At 40.1% G+C, this 17362-nt stretch overlaps 6 protein-coding genes across 6 annotated transcripts; 3 read left to right on the top strand and 3 right to left on the bottom strand.

The window, feature by feature from the left end:
- Window positions 1-879: 879 nt before the first annotated feature.
- On the top strand, window positions 880-3134 carry BCR41DRAFT_358974 (major facilitator superfamily domain-containing protein). The gene is made up of 4 exons (XM_022025153.1): window positions 880-1491; window positions 1621-1917; window positions 2002-2371; window positions 2471-3134. The coding sequence occupies exons 1-4, from the start codon at window positions 1111-1113 to the stop codon at window positions 3055-3057; spliced, it is 1635 nt and encodes a 544-aa protein (XP_021878546.1). The 5' UTR covers window positions 880-1110; the 3' UTR covers window positions 3058-3134.
- Window positions 2855-4350, bottom strand: BCR41DRAFT_339626 (thioredoxin-like protein). Its single transcript, XM_022022167.1, has 4 exons — window positions 4190-4350; window positions 4068-4093; window positions 3286-3957; window positions 2855-3205 (listed from the first exon to the last, which is right to left on the bottom strand). The coding sequence occupies exons 1-4, from the start codon at window positions 4250-4252 to the stop codon at window positions 3124-3126; spliced, it is 843 nt and encodes a 280-aa protein (XP_021878545.1). The 5' UTR covers window positions 4253-4350; the 3' UTR covers window positions 2855-3123.
- Window positions 4351-4406: 56 nt separating this feature from the next.
- BCR41DRAFT_358971 (hypothetical protein) lies at window positions 4407-6178 on the top strand. The gene is made up of 7 exons (XM_022025152.1): window positions 4407-4641; window positions 4713-4778; window positions 4873-4986; window positions 5088-5243; window positions 5343-5589; window positions 5676-5906; window positions 6012-6178. The coding sequence occupies exons 1-7, from the start codon at window positions 4623-4625 to the stop codon at window positions 6130-6132; spliced, it is 954 nt and encodes a 317-aa protein (XP_021878544.1). The 5' UTR covers window positions 4407-4622; the 3' UTR covers window positions 6133-6178.
- Window positions 6179-6507: 329 nt separating this feature from the next.
- On the top strand, window positions 6508-7621 carry BCR41DRAFT_339621 (hypothetical protein). The gene is made up of 4 exons (XM_022022166.1): window positions 6508-6845; window positions 7010-7078; window positions 7210-7325; window positions 7423-7621. The coding sequence occupies exons 1-4, from the start codon at window positions 6791-6793 to the stop codon at window positions 7591-7593; spliced, it is 411 nt and encodes a 136-aa protein (XP_021878543.1). The 5' UTR covers window positions 6508-6790; the 3' UTR covers window positions 7594-7621.
- A 534-nt stretch (window positions 7622-8155) lies between these two features.
- On the bottom strand, window positions 8156-9551 carry BCR41DRAFT_142415 (hypothetical protein). The gene is made up of 6 exons (XM_022019543.1): window positions 9338-9551; window positions 9065-9219; window positions 8955-8965; window positions 8827-8848; window positions 8544-8719; window positions 8156-8430 (listed from the first exon to the last, which is right to left on the bottom strand). Exons 1-6 carry the CDS (start codon window positions 9484-9486, stop codon window positions 8236-8238), a joined length of 708 nt encoding a protein of 235 aa, XP_021878542.1. The 5' UTR covers window positions 9487-9551; the 3' UTR covers window positions 8156-8235.
- Window positions 9552-11405: 1854 nt separating this feature from the next.
- BCR41DRAFT_388487 (hypothetical protein) lies at window positions 11406-13807 on the bottom strand. The gene is made up of 8 exons (XM_022028009.1): window positions 13495-13807; window positions 13246-13402; window positions 12692-13079; window positions 12303-12579; window positions 12164-12174; window positions 12045-12066; window positions 11741-11916; window positions 11406-11645 (listed from the first exon to the last, which is right to left on the bottom strand). Exons 1-8 carry the CDS (start codon window positions 13649-13651, stop codon window positions 11448-11450), a joined length of 1386 nt encoding a protein of 461 aa, XP_021878541.1. The 5' UTR covers window positions 13652-13807; the 3' UTR covers window positions 11406-11447.
- Window positions 13808-17362: the final 3555 nt, after the last annotated feature.

The raw sequence follows: 17362 nt of genomic DNA, 5'->3' as shown, positions 1-17362 counted from the left end.
AATACAATCACTAATTGGTTCTCATACGCATCACGTGAATCGTAGCACATTATTTTGTGGCGTAAATCAAGTGACACACAATTAATCAGGAAATACATGTTGTTACTTCGCCCTCAATTGATTGGCCCATTCCTTTCTACTTCGCCCGTCTTCCTTCCTTTGAGTCAATTGTCAAATTCTTAACACCTTGATGTTGCTGGAAGTTAAAATAGGAATATACTAGATACAGATCCAGTAAGCTCAGTTAGATCATTATGCTGTTGAACATTCCACTCTTGGTATTACGTAAATCAATCCAACGGAAGATAATATCACTGTACCCCTGAAGTTACCATATTTTGTAATAAAGATATGGGTTGAATGGAAGCTCTTGCATTCGATTCACTCTTTTACAATCCCAAGTTTTATGTTTTTTATAATTTTGAATTAGTGGCGGCATGTACCAAGAAGAGAGAGCATGTTCTTATTTGACAGTAGTTAAGCTTAAAATCATATTTCATTTGAACCCATGGTGGGTTGGATACGCATATTATTCTTTCGTTATCGGCGTCATGACTGATGTATTTATTGTACACATTAGGCAGGTTAAGCAGTAATAAGCAAGGGGTGTAGTGGGATAGATTACACGTTTTTTGTGCCTGCCAAAGTGCTTATTAAGACAGCAGAAGCTAATAAAGAAAATAGTTTAGGCGGCGGATAAAACCTACAGCTCAGTTTGCATAAATATGAGCCGGGACTCGAATTTGGCGCAAGCTACAGTATTTGGACACACAGATCTGATATAAGTGCATACGCTGAAATAAGGCCAATGGCATGAGCATGGCACTCGCCCAAAAGTGGTATGCTTTTTACTTTTTACTATGATACACTTCGAACCTTTCTATCTTCTTTTTCTTTTTTGCACTTTTTATTTCGTTTCTTTTCCTTTTGATAAACCATTTACTTCTTTCCTTCTTTTTCTTCTCTCCTTTCTTCTTGACTTCTTATCTGTCTTCCAGCTTTCCATCATCCTCTGTTCTTTCCTCTCTCCTTTGCTATTTTCATCCTTTGTAAACGTCAAAGTAGTCTAAAGAAAAAGATCCTTTTTGGTATAGTTTTTCCCGATTGCAAATGACAAACTACGAAGTGAATGCAGATGCTTCCTCATCAGGAAGTACCATGCAAGAGAAAGAGCTTTCACACCCCCATACCCCTACTCTTCCACACCTTCATAACGACCCTGTGGTGATGACAACTGTGGAGCCTGAAGTCAACCCTGACAATAAAAGCGCTAAGATCGAGGCGAACAGTCAGATCCTATCGGCTGCGCCACATGTCTCAGCCACATCTGATAAAGTAAAGGCCCAAAAGGGTTACTGGAAGCAACGACTAGTGATCCGCCCAAGATTTGAGGGTGACCCTCGTGATGAACTCTCACACTTTCGCAAGGCCATTATCCTCGCAGTTGTCTCTCAGGCTGGCTCTCTTGGCGGATTTTCAAGCACTATTTACGTATGTATTTATGCTTTTAACATCTTGACAATAACACTACACGATGTAATGTTTCAGCGTTAAACTGGATCAAGATTCAGCGAGCCAAGTTGCTGATCGCATGTCTTATTTTATGTCTATATCCTATAGTTTCCATCCTTAGTGCAGATTACGCATGATCTTCAGGCCTCTCAGACTGCTATCAATGCATCGGTATCTCTCTTTATTCTATTCATGGGTATCAGTCCTCTTGTTAGCTCAACCCTTTCAGACAGATATAAGATCCGTCGCGCCCTCTACATCGGTTTCACCCTCATTTTTGCCCTGGCCTCCCTTGGAGGTGGCTTTTCGAACTCTGCGGCTACACTCATTATTGCCCGAATCTTCCAGTCAATTGGTTCTGGTGGAGCGTCTATCCTCGGAGCTGGAACCGTTGCTGATATTTATGTAAGTGAACAGCTGAGTGGAATACATCAATACCATAGAGTATTTCATCCTAATAGCCTTGTCTTTGCTTTTGATGAAATATAGCCGCCAGAGGAGCAAGGCACTTCTATGGGTTTAATGTTTTTAGGTCAATTCCTTGGTCCTGTTCTAGGACCTCCTATTGGTGGTCTCCTCGCACAAGCCTTCGGTTGGCAGTCAACCTTCTTTTTCATGGCTATTGCATCTGCCATTATCATTCTTGAGCTCTTCTTCTTGCTGCCCGAGACATATCGCGAAGAACCTAAGGACATGCTAGAAGCTCTTGAAGAAAAATGTGGAAGTGTCGGGGATGATAGTCAAGCCGTTACATCCAAGACCCGTTTCAATCCTTTCCAGGCTGTGTTGCTTTTGAGGCACTCGGTAGTCATGCTTGCATCCATTGAAACTGGCATGGTTTTTGCTCTCATGTTCTCAAGTATGCTCTTTTTTTTTTAATGGAATTAGACGAACAGGCATGACTACAAGTAAATCGCGTAAATATCATCACAAAAATTAATTTTTTTTTTCTTCTTAGTCGAAACTATTGTACCTCTGCTTTTCACAGAGTTTTACCATTTGAATGAATCCAAGGTTGGATTGACCTATCTTGGTGCTGGTGGAGGTAGTATTCTTGGCTCTGTGCTTGGAGGCAAACTTTCTGACTTATCCTTGATGCGTGCCAAGGAAAAAAATGGTGGTAAACTTGTACTCGAAGACCGTCTTTCAGCCAACATGTGGATCGCTGGATTTGCAATTGTACCCTTTGGGTCCCTGCTCTTTGGATGGGGTGCGGAGAAGCACCTTAGTATTGCTCTTCCTATTGTCGGGTTCGCTCTCTACAACTTTGGTATGGCTCAAGTCTTAGCTGCTGGTGCTGCTTACTTAGTTAACTGCATTCCTGGACAAGGCTCCTCTGCCACGGCTGCTGCAAACTTTTTGCGCATGATCTTCGCTTGTATCGCCTCTCTGATTGCTCAGATTGTAGTAGACAAAATTGGTTATGGCTACTATGGTGTTATCCTAGCAGTCCTCAACATTTTTTGTATGGCACTCTTTCTTCTAGTTAGATGGAAGGGCGCTAGTATGCGTGAAGCGGCAATCAGAAAGGAACAAGCGACTTAATTGGACATTTTCCTATACCACTAATATCTAATAATGCATTTCGTCTTCATTTTATTAAAAGCATTTCTAAGCAATGACAATAAGTTGTGCTCGTGGCGTCAATTTTGCTTCATCAAGCGTCTGCTGTAAATTTTCGTCCTTGTAAACACTAAAAAAGAGTTAGAGGGTGCATTTTTTTTTTTTAAAAAAAAAAAATCGTGTCTGATATTATTGTGTAATAGAACTTACGTTTTAGGGAAATTGGTCATCAGTGCAAACCCTGGAGCTTTGATGCCTCTAGCATCCATATTGGCTTGCACAAACTCTCGTACACGCTCCAATGTGTGGTCTGGTGCAAAATCGCCACGGATTGAGGACCCATCTAGCATTCTCACCTGGATTTGGCAGTTACCTCCTGGTCCCTCAACTGTTTTCACTTCTTTAGGTGATGACATGCTATCGCCAATAAGACCAGTCTTTGCGGAGCCGGCTACAAATGCAAGACTCTGTAGACAGCGTGCACAAAAGTTGAGAATACCAGAGGACAGGTGGCCAACAGCAGTCCACAATCGGACATGGTAAGGTGTATTATCAATATGAGTTTTCCTAAAGCCAGAAGAGGTGCTCGAAGAATTGTTTCTGGCTGTCTTTCTGCTGCCGTCTAGAGTCTGACCTGCTCCACTGAAAGCTGTTCCGTCCTCATATGTCTTAATGAGGGATTGGATCTTTCCAACATTTGAACCAACGACACGTCCAACCTCTGAACGGTTTTTAAAGAAGAGAATAGTGGGCATAGCAGAGACGTTGTATTGCCTTGCACAATCCTGTGCCTTATCCACATCTATCTTTGCAAAGATTGTAGTAGTGTGCTTGCGTTCCAAGCCCTCAAGAATTGGAGCTAGTGTTTTGCATGGTCCGCACCTAGTTGGATGATAGGAACGTTGAATGGGATTGAGAAAGCTTTTTTTTTTTTTTTTTTTTTTTTTTTTCAAAGAGGTCTTGTCTGCTAATTCGATCATATCTTGCGTTACCAGGTGGCGAAAAAGTCGACAACAACCTAACATGACCATTATATGCATTATATGCATTATATAAGTATCGTGTTTTGTCATTGTGCGGACCGTTTTTTAGTCATTCGTTTTGCTATCCATACCAGACGTGATCCTGCAGAGGAGAGCTGGCTATTAAGTTCGTCTTGTGAACTGATAGTTTTCATGATTGAAAGACAACAATGTTCTGGAAGAAAGAAATGAGCAAATGTGTACAGAGCAATTGATGGACAAAAAATGGTAAAAGAGAAAAAGACTGGGTAAAATTCATACTGACATAAAATTTTGATTGACATGAACAATATTAGCTCATTACCCTCATTCCAATTTATCCGTTCCCATCAATGCTGTCAATAACACAAAGATTGTAAGGCATTGTTTGTATGATTTATATTTATTATTAAAAAACAATTGCATACAAGCGCCACTAAGTGGGAGATCTATTTTGGTACTCCCATTTTTTTTAAATCAAACAGCCATCGCTCTCTTCCACGTTTCTTCTCATTCCTACAATCCGATTGTTTTTCTCCCAACGCTATGCCACCCAGGCTCATCGGTTAGTGTGTGTACCTGTAATAAGCTGTTTTATAAAAGACATTTTACGTGGCTGACTGTATCAACGTGTAGATATCGGCATCAATCTCACGGACCCCATGTTTCGTGGCGTCTATCACGGTAAACAGACTCATGAAGGTAATGGTTACTGCAGAACTGTATAACTCAGGGTAGAGCTTGGGTATATATAATAAAAAGGATACTAATTTGAAGCTGACATCTATTGTCATAGATGATTTGCAGCATGTGCTTTCTCGTGCAAAACGTGCCGGTGTAGATCGTATGATTGTCACTACCGGAAACCTAAGCGACTGCCATGAAGCGATGGACCTTGTTAAAAGCCATGGTACCTTATTCATAAATATCTGTAGAAAAAAATATACGCCCAGCTGACCGGCGTATGGGTATTATTGTTATATTAATACACCCCTTGTGTTGCCTTTCTAGATGACCTCTTTATGACAGTAGGTTGTCATCCGACGCGCTGTTCAGAATTTGAAGCACATGAAAGCGGTCCTGAGGCATACTTCAACGCCCTAAAGACGATACTGGATAATCCTGAAGCGCGGTCAAAAATTGTTGCCATCGGCGAATGTGGACTTGGTAAGAGACCATATATCATACCTTTCCATAGTGATATTACCTTGTTGTCCGTGCCGTCTTTGCCTATAGCTTAGCCATGCATGCAAACCTCACCATTAGATTACGATCGACTTCAGTTTTGTCCTAAGGAAACGCAGCGCAAATACTTTGAGCGTCAATTTGAATTAGCAGAGGCAACTCGTCTGCCCATGTTTTTGCATAACAGAAATACAGAAGGCGATTTTGGAAAGCTCATATCAGAAAACCGATCCAGGTTTACACATGGCGTCGTGCATTCTTTCACTGGCACTTTGGAAGAAATGCAGCAGTACCTTGATTTAGGACTGTATATTGGAATCAATGGATGGTGCGTCTCCTGCTTTTAAAAAGTCACTATGACAGAGATTATAACGGGGCCAAAGGTTAAATTATTACGTATTTATCTCGATCTAGCTCCCTCAAAACTGAAGATAACTTGAAAGTGGCCGCGAGCGTCCCTTTAGACAGACTCATGCTGGAGACAGATGGGCCATGGTGTGATATTCGACCAACGCATGCATCCCACAAGCATCTCTCTAGCATGACGCATGAGCAGCAGGCAATTTACAATCCACCTGCAAAGAAAAAAGAGCGATTTGAAGCTGGATCAATGGTCAAGAACAGGAATGAACCTTGTACCATGGGGTAAGGTCTATTTTATTATAGTTTAAGCGCGGAAGGATGTCTGAAAACGTCCATAAACTATGGTAGTTAATTTTTTTATGGTCTGTCAAATTTATTTTGATCCAGGCAAGTTCTTCATGTTATAGCATCCTTGCATAGTATGGAAACCGAGAAGCTAGCTGATGTTGTTTATCGAAACACTACCATGGTCTTTTTTCCTAATCAATCTAATCTGAATGGATCATAGTGGCTCTTTCAATAAAATAGTGTCCAACAGTGTCACAAAATACGCACCCACTATTTTGCTGGGTCTAATTATATTTCAGTCTACTACTTCCAGAGGTGCTTGTTTTGGGGATAAAGAGATTTTCGTAAAAGTCCCTGTCTATCAAGCCTTTTCTTTACGCGTAGTACCTTGGTTAGACGGGAGTGAGGCGAACCCGATATTTGTCATTTAACACGCAAGTTCAGTGCTGATCTGAGAAGATCCTTATTCAAGCTGAACTCCTCGTGCAAATAGAGAACAATATATTGCTCTGAAGACTCAGGTACAGTTAATTCCGCGATGCAAATCCAATGGATAGTGTGAACGGCAATCAAGCTATTCTTTCCATCTTATTCAATTCAGTTCAAATGTTCCAAAAAATCGGAGATTTTCAATTTGTTAAACTCGAGGACGATCTGATAGAATTAAAGCCTGCAATAAAGCTGTGACATTTTTTTTTATATTTTTTGGAATTATGAGAGGCTGACATTCTCTTTTTTGTTTTTTCTACCTTTTGTTCATTAGAAAAGATTCATTCAAGGCACCGGGGAAGGGCATCGGACAACAAGAAAGCGATTCCTTACATTCATAAGAAGCAACAAATTATTCATCAGCTTCAATAGAAAAATATACATCAGTTATGGACAGCTTTCAGATCTTCACTACATCCACCAGCTTGGTAGACAGTGTTGACAGTACGTTCAGTTTAATGAAGGCTTAGTCATATGTTATTTCTTCTTTGTTTCAATATCAATCACCCCATGCATTCGCAGCAGGAGCAGTAAGAATAATAGGAATACATCGCCTGAAAAGTTCAAAAACACAAAACTTACAACAATACCTGTACATGGCCTGTTAGAGAAATTGCTAGTCGTGTTAAGAGATGGACGAAAGTTGATAGGCATCCTGCGTTCCTTTGACCAGTTTGGTATGGGAAGGTTTTGCTTTTTGCTTCTGAGAAGATTGGATGTCGCGTTTTTGATTGAGTGCTCAAACTTATCTAAACTTCATTCTTTGTGTCTCTTCTTATAACAATGCGACAAAACAAAACTTCAATAGCAAATCTAGTTCTCCAAGATACCATTGAGAGGATATATATAGGCGATACATACGGTGATATTCCACGTGGGATCTTCATCATAAGAGGAGAAAATGTGGTCCTGTTAGGTGAAATAGTAAGCTATCAAAAAACTGTTTTTTTTTTTTTTTTTTTTTTTTTGGAGATTAACTGACATCAAAATTTCGAAAATGAAAATGCTATCATAATATTAGGACGAAGACAAGGAGGATGAACTACCATTGCGCGAAGTACCAGTGGAAGAAGTGCTTCAGGTTCAGCGTGAGGAAATGGAGGCTAAAGTTAAACGAGAAAAGACAAAGCATAGAATGCTTAGCGAGCAAGGATTTTCGGTGGATACAGCAGAATTTGGAGAGCTCTATTAGAAACCCTAGCATTTTTTTTTTTTTTTTTTTAGCTCTCGTTGTCCCGTGTGTTGCTTGCTACTCATCTTACCACAATAAAATGTTGGACAAAAAGACAAAGCAATGTTTGAGAAGCAGCAGGCCACTCTGGCCACTGAGGATAGCCACGGATACAAAAGAGCTGTGGTGTGCTAAATAAACGGTATTTCCATGCCAAACGCCTAAACTGCTAAGACAGATGAGGCCGTATGTGTGCGTTTGAGGGTGCATAAACTGAATCAACAATAGATATTCGAATGCTCGGTAGGGATGTTGCTTCATACCCTACAGAACAGCCGTGCCAGGGCTAGACATATAAATATACTTTGAAAAAAAGGCTATCATCCATTTTTTTTTTAGGTTAATAAAAGAAACTGAACCAGTCCAGTGCTGTAAGAAACCTTCGCTCTGGACAAGAACATTGTGAGGTGGAATGCTCAGCATGTCATTTGAGCTATTAGAGCTTATTAAACGAATATTTCCTGAAAAACAATGGTTTTAATAAAGCGCAGCGAGCAACGCAGGAGTCTTTTTCTTCTTCTACCTTTATTAGAAATATCATCATTGACAGTCATTGATGATTTCTTTTCCCTCGGCTTGCTTTATTATTTTCTTTCCTGCTACCTATGCGGCTACGATGGCTTCATTATCATCTTTTCGCTTGCATTCCTGGGGAAGTTGGGTGCAGAGCCGCGTGTTGGGATGAGTGGAAGCCATGCGATTTGGGGACGATATGCACTCTTTTGCGTCTGTCCAACCATGCACCCAAGGTGGGATGTAGTTCATCATCACCTGACGCAATAACCCTTCCTTCCATGTCTAATAGTAGGTGAAGCGAGCCCATGATTGTAATGCCAAGCGGATGGTCAATAATAATGACCAGGTTTTCTTAGCATAGCATGGTGTACATTTTAACATGTGTTATTGCATACCTGACCGTAGGAAGCTTGAGACCATGTGGAGCTTCTCTGAAATGCGTTCAGTGCGCGGAAGTGACGTTGGCGATAGTAGTCCTGGAAGGCAGCTGTAATGCTTTTGAGGCTGCTATCTTCCATGTTGTAGATACAGTTAGCAAGCACAACCGTATCATGCATCGCATTCACTGCACCTGTAGTAGCATGAAGAAAACGTCAATGAGCACCTTATTCATAAAACAGGACGAACATAAACGAGATATGAAATACATTCTTTTGTCTTTTCCTTCTTTTAACATGCCTAAACCAGCTCCTGGAAGCATCTACAAATAATCAAAGCATGAAAAAAAAAAAAAAAAAAAAAAAAAAAAAAGATTAGAGGACAAGATATGATATCGTCACCAATAAAGCTCCAAAAAGTAATCCCACCTTATGGCACGCTATTCGCGAGGAGCAGGAGGAAACATGTTTATAAATGAAAATATAGTCAATACAACATATTGTTTACTTGCATAAAAAGGCAACTTTTTTTTTTTTACCATCGACAAGGTGAACAGTTCGACCATGGAACCAAGTTTGGAAAACTTTTTCCTCCAGAAAGACCTTCAAGATCAAGTTCCTGGGCGTTGCATGAATGATCTCACCCATGGTTCCTCCCCATGGACAGGAAACATTCTCAAATTCCTTGATCATGCTATCGTTATGCCCATGATATTAAAAAAAAAAAAAGGAGTGGTGTTAATTGCAATTTATGCTTTTAAAGAAAAGAAAGAAGCCTTTGTTACATGTAATGTGTTACAACCGTTTTTTACCTCTTCCGACCATCTAGTTTAAGGGAGCCAAAGGACTCTCGGTTTGCTGAGTAGAAGTCAAGCGCATAACATGGATATGAAATCTTTTGAATCTCATTCAACAACCCAAGCTGCTCAAAAACTGGTAGTATATTTGCTGAGAATGTCATAGTGGATCCTAGCGACAACAATGATAGTGAAGAAAAAAAAAAAGTCGCAAGAATAAAAACATGCCACTCTAAATTTTTGTAGTGAGTTATATACTACATTTATTCTTTTCAACCCTTTACCTAATGGTCGCAATTCTGTAGCTCGCTCAAAAATATGGTATGGATATCCGAGGGTTTCCAAGAGTGTGCCGAGAAGCAAGCCACCGATACCAGTGCTGACAATTAACACCCCTGGGATATGTTCTGATGAGGTGATGCCAGTTGTGGATGCTGGTGGCGAGGACAAGAGGACTAAATAGACAAATAGAAAGAAAAACAGATTAAAGGAAGAAGAAAGAGGAAAGAGGAAGGGAAGAAAAGAATTTCATGTCAATCCCAACTGACAGCTTATATATTTGTTAATGACTTGCTTAATCTTAATTCTTGGCCTGCCCGTCTGCGCTCCTCCAAGGATTACAATTGAAGACGAAATGCAACATGAGGACAGAGAAGAAAATAAGCATGCAAATCATGCATCTGATGCGATTTTTTCTAAAAGACGTTAGCAAAAGCTTCGGGTTTTTTCGTCGTTGACCATTATCAATGAGTTTAATTTCATTTCTTTCCTGTCGACAGTGCATTTAGTCAAAGATTCATTTGATGATATACATCCTCATTGATTAAAATGGGTGAATTGTTACAATTCAAGAAGGAGAATGCATAAAAAAATTATATTAGCTACCTTAACTAATAAAGTGAAGTTAGTTTCCTATAGTTCTCTCTCCATGGAAGCAAGCAAAGCAATGTTCGCGCTTTGTGTATTGTGTTTTACTTGTTGTTATTTTGCCGCTATTCCACCTTTCGCAGGGTCCTGCGTTAACACTTTCAAAGAGTCTATGTTTGACCTGTTCAGGTCCATGTTTTTGCATGGGAAAGAAATGAGTTAGACATCGCCAAATAAACTAAGTTGCTCAAAAATTGGGAGGATATTTGGATCAGAGGCCGCAGCGGGCCCTTATGGCAATAGAATTGCTACGTTTTTATATATATCACCGATTGATCTCGATCTCGTTTTTTTTATTAGGTGCTCAAGCTTCTAAAGCTCACTCGAAAATGTACCATTCGAGCCCAAGACGTTCTAGGAACAGCACTAGAAAATAGCTACCTAGGCCTGCACCAGCAATCGTAGCTTCTATTTGAAAAGCGCTAGCGGAAGCTCCTATGTTCATTTCTATAAGTGATATAGACTGATCAGTGAACGCTATGGGAGATAATGATATGTTTAATTTTGGATGATATAAATTATCAAACTCAATTGCATTGAGTTCAGACATGTATAAATATATTGTGCCTCAAATATTCAAACAATAATCTTAGGCAACAACAAAGAGCGAAATATTGGAAAAGAGGTAACAACCTCTAGAAATCAACTTCTAAACATAACGACACTTATTCATCATATGGTCAAATTGCTTCGCTACCAGCGCGCATTGTCAACTGCTGGATTTTTTTTTTTCTTGAGAGAGAAGTGAGAATATGTATGTGAACAAAAATAATATCCACGGACATTCAGTCTTATTTTTAATGTTTCTTTTTCCTGATATACGCATTCCTATGGCGGAAAGACTAGTGATCTATAGACGATATATTCTATCCTATGGTCAAAAGACCCAGTGAAAACAATCAACTCCCAGCGGTGTTTTTCTTTTTTCAGAGGAATGAAAGACAAGACTATCAAGTGTAGGTTACATGTGCGTGTGGGGGGCTCTCATCAACGGTTGCGCAGAAGGCATGTTGTCCAGAAAATTCACAGGAAAAAATTGGCCATGGGCTCAGATTTAGTCCTTTCGCACAGCAGCTTTTCAACTTGGGTTACAGATAATAATAAAAGACCATCGATTATCAACCATCATGTAAATATTCCTGTAGTAGACTTTGCACACCTCTGAACTAGATCCTTTATTTCTTTTTTCTTTTAGTAATTATACAGCTACGGCAGTCTTCTTATCTTCTACTCGTTTGCATTCCTGGGGAAGCATGGCTAGAGAGCCACGGGCAGGGATGAGTGGAAGCCATGCGATTTGGGGACGATATGCAGCGTCCTTTGCCTCTGCTCGTTGGTGCACCCAGGATGGGATGCAGTTCATCATCACTTGGCGCATCAAACGCTCCTTCCATGTCTAATAATAGTTTGTAAACCAGGGAGATGATCAGCAAAAAATGACCAGATTTCTAGTGCACCAAATCCACATACAAAACCTATATTTTTGCATACCAGACCGTAGGAAACTTGAGACCATGTAGCACTTTTCTGGAATGATTGCACTGCGCGAGAGTAACGTTGGCGATAGTAGTCCTGGAAGGCAGCTGTAATGCTTTTGAGGCTGTTATCTTCCATGTTGTAGATACAGTTGGCTAGCACAATCGCATCTTGCATCGCATTCACTGCGCCTGTTGTAGCATAAAAAGAAGGAAGAGAATGTCAATAAACACACAAGAGAAATAGCGAAAGAGCATATACGGACGATGAAATGTAGTCTTTTTCTTTTTTTTTTTTTTTTTTTTTTTTTTTAACATGCCTAGACCAGCTCCTGGAAGCATCTATTAATTGGCACATAGGACATAAAAAAATGTGGTCAGAGGATGAGCTACAGCGTTACAGTAAAGCATTTCCATTTTTCAAAGAGTTTTTTCTCACCTTATGGCATGCTATTCGCCCAATGTCGTGCGGTGAAAGGAAAAAAAAAAAAAAAAAAAAAAAAACAAGTACAAAGTATCAGTACAACATTGTTACCTATAAACAATAAAATGTGCACTATTTCTTTCTTTTTTTTTACCATCGCCGAGGAGGACAGTTCGACCATGGAACCAAGTTTGGAAAACCTTTTCTTCCAAAAAGACCTTCGAGATCAAGTTTCTGGGGGTTGCGCGAATGATCTCACCCATATTTCCCCCCCATGGACAGGAAACATTCTCAAACTCTTTGATCATACTATCGATCGATTCAGGACCCCATTCTGTGTTTCGGAACTTTTGGGTCTTGGCTTCAGCTGCTGTGAGCTGCTTGTTCAGGTACCAGCATACACGTTTTCCAGGAACACTCACCACACTGCACTTTTTTTTATAAAAAAAAAAAAAAAAAAAAAAAAAAATTAAAGTGTTATTCATCATTTCTCATACCGCAATATATCGATTGTTCTTTCTGCTTTTTGGGAAAGATACATACCACACCCTTGCTTCCAAAGGTTGTTGAGAAATGTGAAAACTCATCCTTGAGTATAGTATACTTTGCAGGGTTTTGTGGCTCTGATACTCCGACCATACAGAGGTTGGCAATTGTAAAGTCCTCTGAATCACCTTTTGGAAGACTAATACCTTGTTCCTCTAAACGCTTATATAGGCTTTGGCGGACTCCACTGTAAGCGCCATCTGCACCTACAAGGATATCGCCTTCCCATGTAGTCCCATCTCCACAATGCACCGACACTCTTCCGCCTATTTCCTCGGTCCGGAGCACTCGTTTACCAAGGCTGATTTTGTGCTCTGGGATCTGTTTTCGTAGGAGCTCGTGCAGTTCTGGGCGAGAGAAGATGTAGGTATCATATCCTGTATAGCTTTATTTTTTAACCATTGAATTGTATCCATTGTTGTTCAAGTATTATGTCCATGGTATTTAATGAAAGGATAAGCATAGGGTCAGTAATATTGTTTTATGCTATCAAAAAAATAAAAAATAAAAAATAAAAAATCTTCATGCTTCACCGCCGCTTTTATTATTACCCTTTCCGAGTCTCCATATTGATGGCGCCGTAGAAACCTCGGTTGGAGGTGTAAAAGTCAAGCAAGTAACAAGGGAATGAAATCTTTTTCAGTTCCTCCAACAGTCCGAGCTGTTCAAAGACTGGCAACACACTTGCCGATAATGTCATGGCAGATCCTAACGACATTTATAATAACGAAAAGTTGCGATAGTGAGATTTAACAATCTTTTTTTATTTTTATTTTTTTTAACCTTGTTAAGCGCTTTACCTAGTGATCGCATTTCTGTAGCCCGTTCGAGAATACGATACGGATATCCGAGCCTTTCTAAGATTGTACCGAGCAACAAGCCTCCGATACCAGCACCGACAATTATCACCCCCGGAATATGTTCTGGTGAGGTGGCGATGGCTACAGGTTCAGACATGATGATGAGGAGAAGGGTGGAGGCAGGGACAACTAGTCTTTAGGATTAGGATGTAAGTAAAACAGGAAGTCAATAAAGGTGTGAGTGGAGTAAATGATTAAAAAGTAAAGGAAAGAAGAAGAAATTGGAGGAGGAGGAGAAGAGAGGGAAAGAAAGAAGACGCAACATGAGGGTAGGGAAAAAGATAAGCCTACTAAAGTAATTCTTTCTAAAAGTATGGGCTGCAAGTCTTTAATGTTGCTGACTATTATCAATTTAATCAACCCAATGAGATGAATTCCAATTCCCCTCTGTTGTCAACGGCTCCCTTCATGTGTGTGGTTAAAATATGGGATGGTAGTGGAGAGAGGAGGTGAGAGCAATGGCACAGAGAGGATGTAATGTTACACTTCAGGAAAGAGCATACATGTACATGCGGACATGGTTCATGTAAATGTGGTGAATTCCAATTGTGTGGATGATTCGTGTTTGTAGGACATCTTTATACATGTGCCTTTAAACACTCTCTTGTGCGCACACAAGCGCCGCCTCACGACCTTCAACGAGCGGAAGCCAAGAAATCTGAGGATGATAAGCGAAGTATCTGAAATGAGTCCGAAGAACAGCCAGTTTGGTATTATATATTCACCATGTTGTGTCGAGCAATCTTTGCTGCGGGTGTGTAAATAAGATAAATAAAGTAAACTTTAAAATTCAATATTCTGTTATTTCATGTGAATTATCAGTTTTAAAATACACATCTTTTTTAAAGACATTCATTGCCTGTTCAAAATGGCTATGGACTATTCTTTAAGGGTGCCAAACTATTGAGCTGATTGATGATGCTGTTGCGGATAGTGCTCCCTAAATGCTGCAATAACACTCCTGGTTCTGGTATTAGCAATGTTGAAGATGCTGCATGGTGTTGACAGTATCGGTTGAAATATATTTATACTGTATACATTTTTTTCTTTTTTTTTTCTCATTTCATTTCCTGACAAACATGCATGGCAATTGCACAGACGTGCAGTTTATCGTATTCAATGTTAACTTTAATTTAACATCTCTCTTTTTTCAGATTGTGCTTGAGATACCACATTCCATGATCAGAGGCCGTAGCGGAAGCAATCATTCCAATTACTTCAACCTGAAGAAAAATAAAGAGCAATTAAAAAAAGTAAAATATCGAAAATCCAAGGAAGTGAGAAAAATAGAGATGGAGGGCAAGAATGATTGAAAGCTAGAAATATAACATGCATATATATATTATATATATATATATATAGCCCGTTTCATTTGGTCACGATACCTTATATTTTTTAAATTGATTGAATAGACTCAAGCGAAAATTGAATTGTATTGAATAGCAACTCTAAATCCGATGTCGTTCGCTACTTGCAAGCTTGGCTCGCTGTCCTCTATTTGCACGCCGAGCGACGGAAGAGGTCAGTGGCTTTGACGTTGAATAACTGTTATGCGTCACTATGTTTTGCTTCCTTACCTTCACTCTAGCTCTCACGCAACACAATCAAACATGATGATCGTCAAATTCACAGAGTTCCATCAAGTAAGTAATAGACTATCTTTTTTTTATCATTTACCTGCGCTTCCTAATTATTTGTGAGTAATCTCTGGTTTCTTACGATGAATAGACGCGGAATCTTTCGATCCAATGAGAACATCGCAGCTTCCTTCTCCCTTTTCTTTTTTTTGACCTTGGAGGTCGTTACAAGGAGACGCCAGATGTTCTGCTGATTCGAACTGGCCACTACCCATAGTGGGGAAACTTTTTGAGCAGGTCTTTGACCTTGTGCAAAAGTTTCAGCCCTCCGGTTTTAAAAAGATTCTGTCAAGCATCTGAGTCTTTTCTTTTTTTTATATTTTCTTTTTCTTTTTCTATGGCTGCTGAGGGATATACGAAGGGACGCCGGATGCTCTGCTGATTCGAACTGGCCACTACCCATAGTGGGGAAACTTTTTGAGCAGGTCTTTGACCTTGTGCAAAAGTTTCAGCCCTCCGGTTTTAAAAAGATTCTGTCAAGCATCTGAGTCTTTTCTTTTTTTTATATTTTCTTTTTCTTTTTCTATGGCTGCTGAGGGATATACGAAGAGACGCCAGACATCTCACTGATTCGTTAACTGCCCACTATTTATAGTGATGGAAACTCTTGGTCTTTGACCCTGGTTTCAGCAACCCAGTCGTATCGAATCTCAAGGGTTCTGGCTCTATTTCTTTTTTTTTTCTATTTTTTTTTTCCCCCTCCAAGACATGGTTCCGCCTTGGTTCTTGCTATCTCCTGCCAGCTCGCCAGGTCTGACCACAAGTTGCCGTCTGTTCTCCGTCGCGGAAAATGGATAATATGATTATTTTTTTGCATGGTATTACAAACGCAAGGCCTTTATTCAAACCTACAACATGCAACTCGACATCGAGACCAATTTTAACCATCATATATACTCTGAAGTAATATTAGGCCAACCAAGATTTTACCCATTCGCACACTCGGATTCTTAGCAGCTGTCGGGCCGCGGTTTTTGTCGAGGCGTGGATGAGGATATCGTGGGCAAGACTCTCAACAATGTTTATATTTCGTTGGAATAACAAAAAGCATCAAGCATTAAAGTCGAATAACAAAAAGCACCAATCATTATACTCGAATTGCGCAACAAGAATTATCAGGCAATAAAGCTGCATATTTTCGATAAACCCTTAATATTTATTTATATATATCATGTATTATGCAAAACTTGACTGCAATTATGCCAGCTAATGGCACACATGTCTGCGTGATCATGGTAAGAAAGGCTATATCTTCTGTATGCCATCGATAGCGTTTTCTTCACAAAGCTGCTGAAGTATTCAATTTCTTGCTGTTGTAGATCTCGATCATTAGACTAGGTCATACACTGAAGGCCTAACATTAGTGACGGCTATGGCGGGGTTCAATAAAGGGCTCCCTCTTGACAACAAATAATAAACAACTTTTTATCTTCCTTCACATTCCAGCAAAATTTTTACAATGTCTTCAGCACAATTTTCTTTAATCCCCACAGAACTTAGTGCGGAACAGGCAAGCCGGAGAAGCGAGTCTTTTATTTATGAAGAGTCCAACCAATCCATGTTTTCTCAAGAACATGAGAATGATAATCCCTTCCTCATCAGCATGGATGAAGGTGGTCTTCATGCACCGCCACGACTTAGTAAGACAACCGTAGCGGAGGAGGAATACCGCCTAATCGCACATATCTACGCAAAGCTCAGCAATGCGCCGCCAGAGTTTCAAAAATGGATGAGACAATCGTTTGGCATGAAAGAGTGTGTGCAGATGGCTAAGCTTACCGGGGTAAATGCACATTCCTGTCTAGCAGCTATCAACTACTCAAGGACAGGGGTATTGAAGTTGCCCAACAAGGGTGTGGGACGTGGCCGTAAAGCACAAGCAAAAGATAAAGTGCTCCAGGGACATATCACGGATATCATCAGGAGAACTAATCTGGGAGGTATCCCGAATACACTTGGACGAGTGGTGAATGAGCTCAGAAATGAGCATGGTATCAGGACGTCAAGGTCAACAGTTCATCGATACCTACATGCAAGTAACTTTTACTGGGGAAAGGGGGTTCGAAGGAACTTTATGCACGATGCACCTCACATTGTGCAATACCGACTGAAATACCTCACAGAGCGTTTCAAGAACCTGGTGGAGCTTGACGATGGTTTAATCCCTATGA

The sequence above is a fragment of the Lobosporangium transversale genome, assembly GCF_002105155.1.
Source record: "Lobosporangium transversale strain NRRL 3116 chromosome Unknown BCR41scaffold_36, whole genome shotgun sequence".
NCBI lineage: Eukaryota > Fungi > Mortierellomycota > Mortierellomycetes > Mortierellales > Mortierellaceae > Lobosporangium > Lobosporangium transversale.
This window is presented reverse-complemented; position numbering and strand designations above follow the sequence as displayed.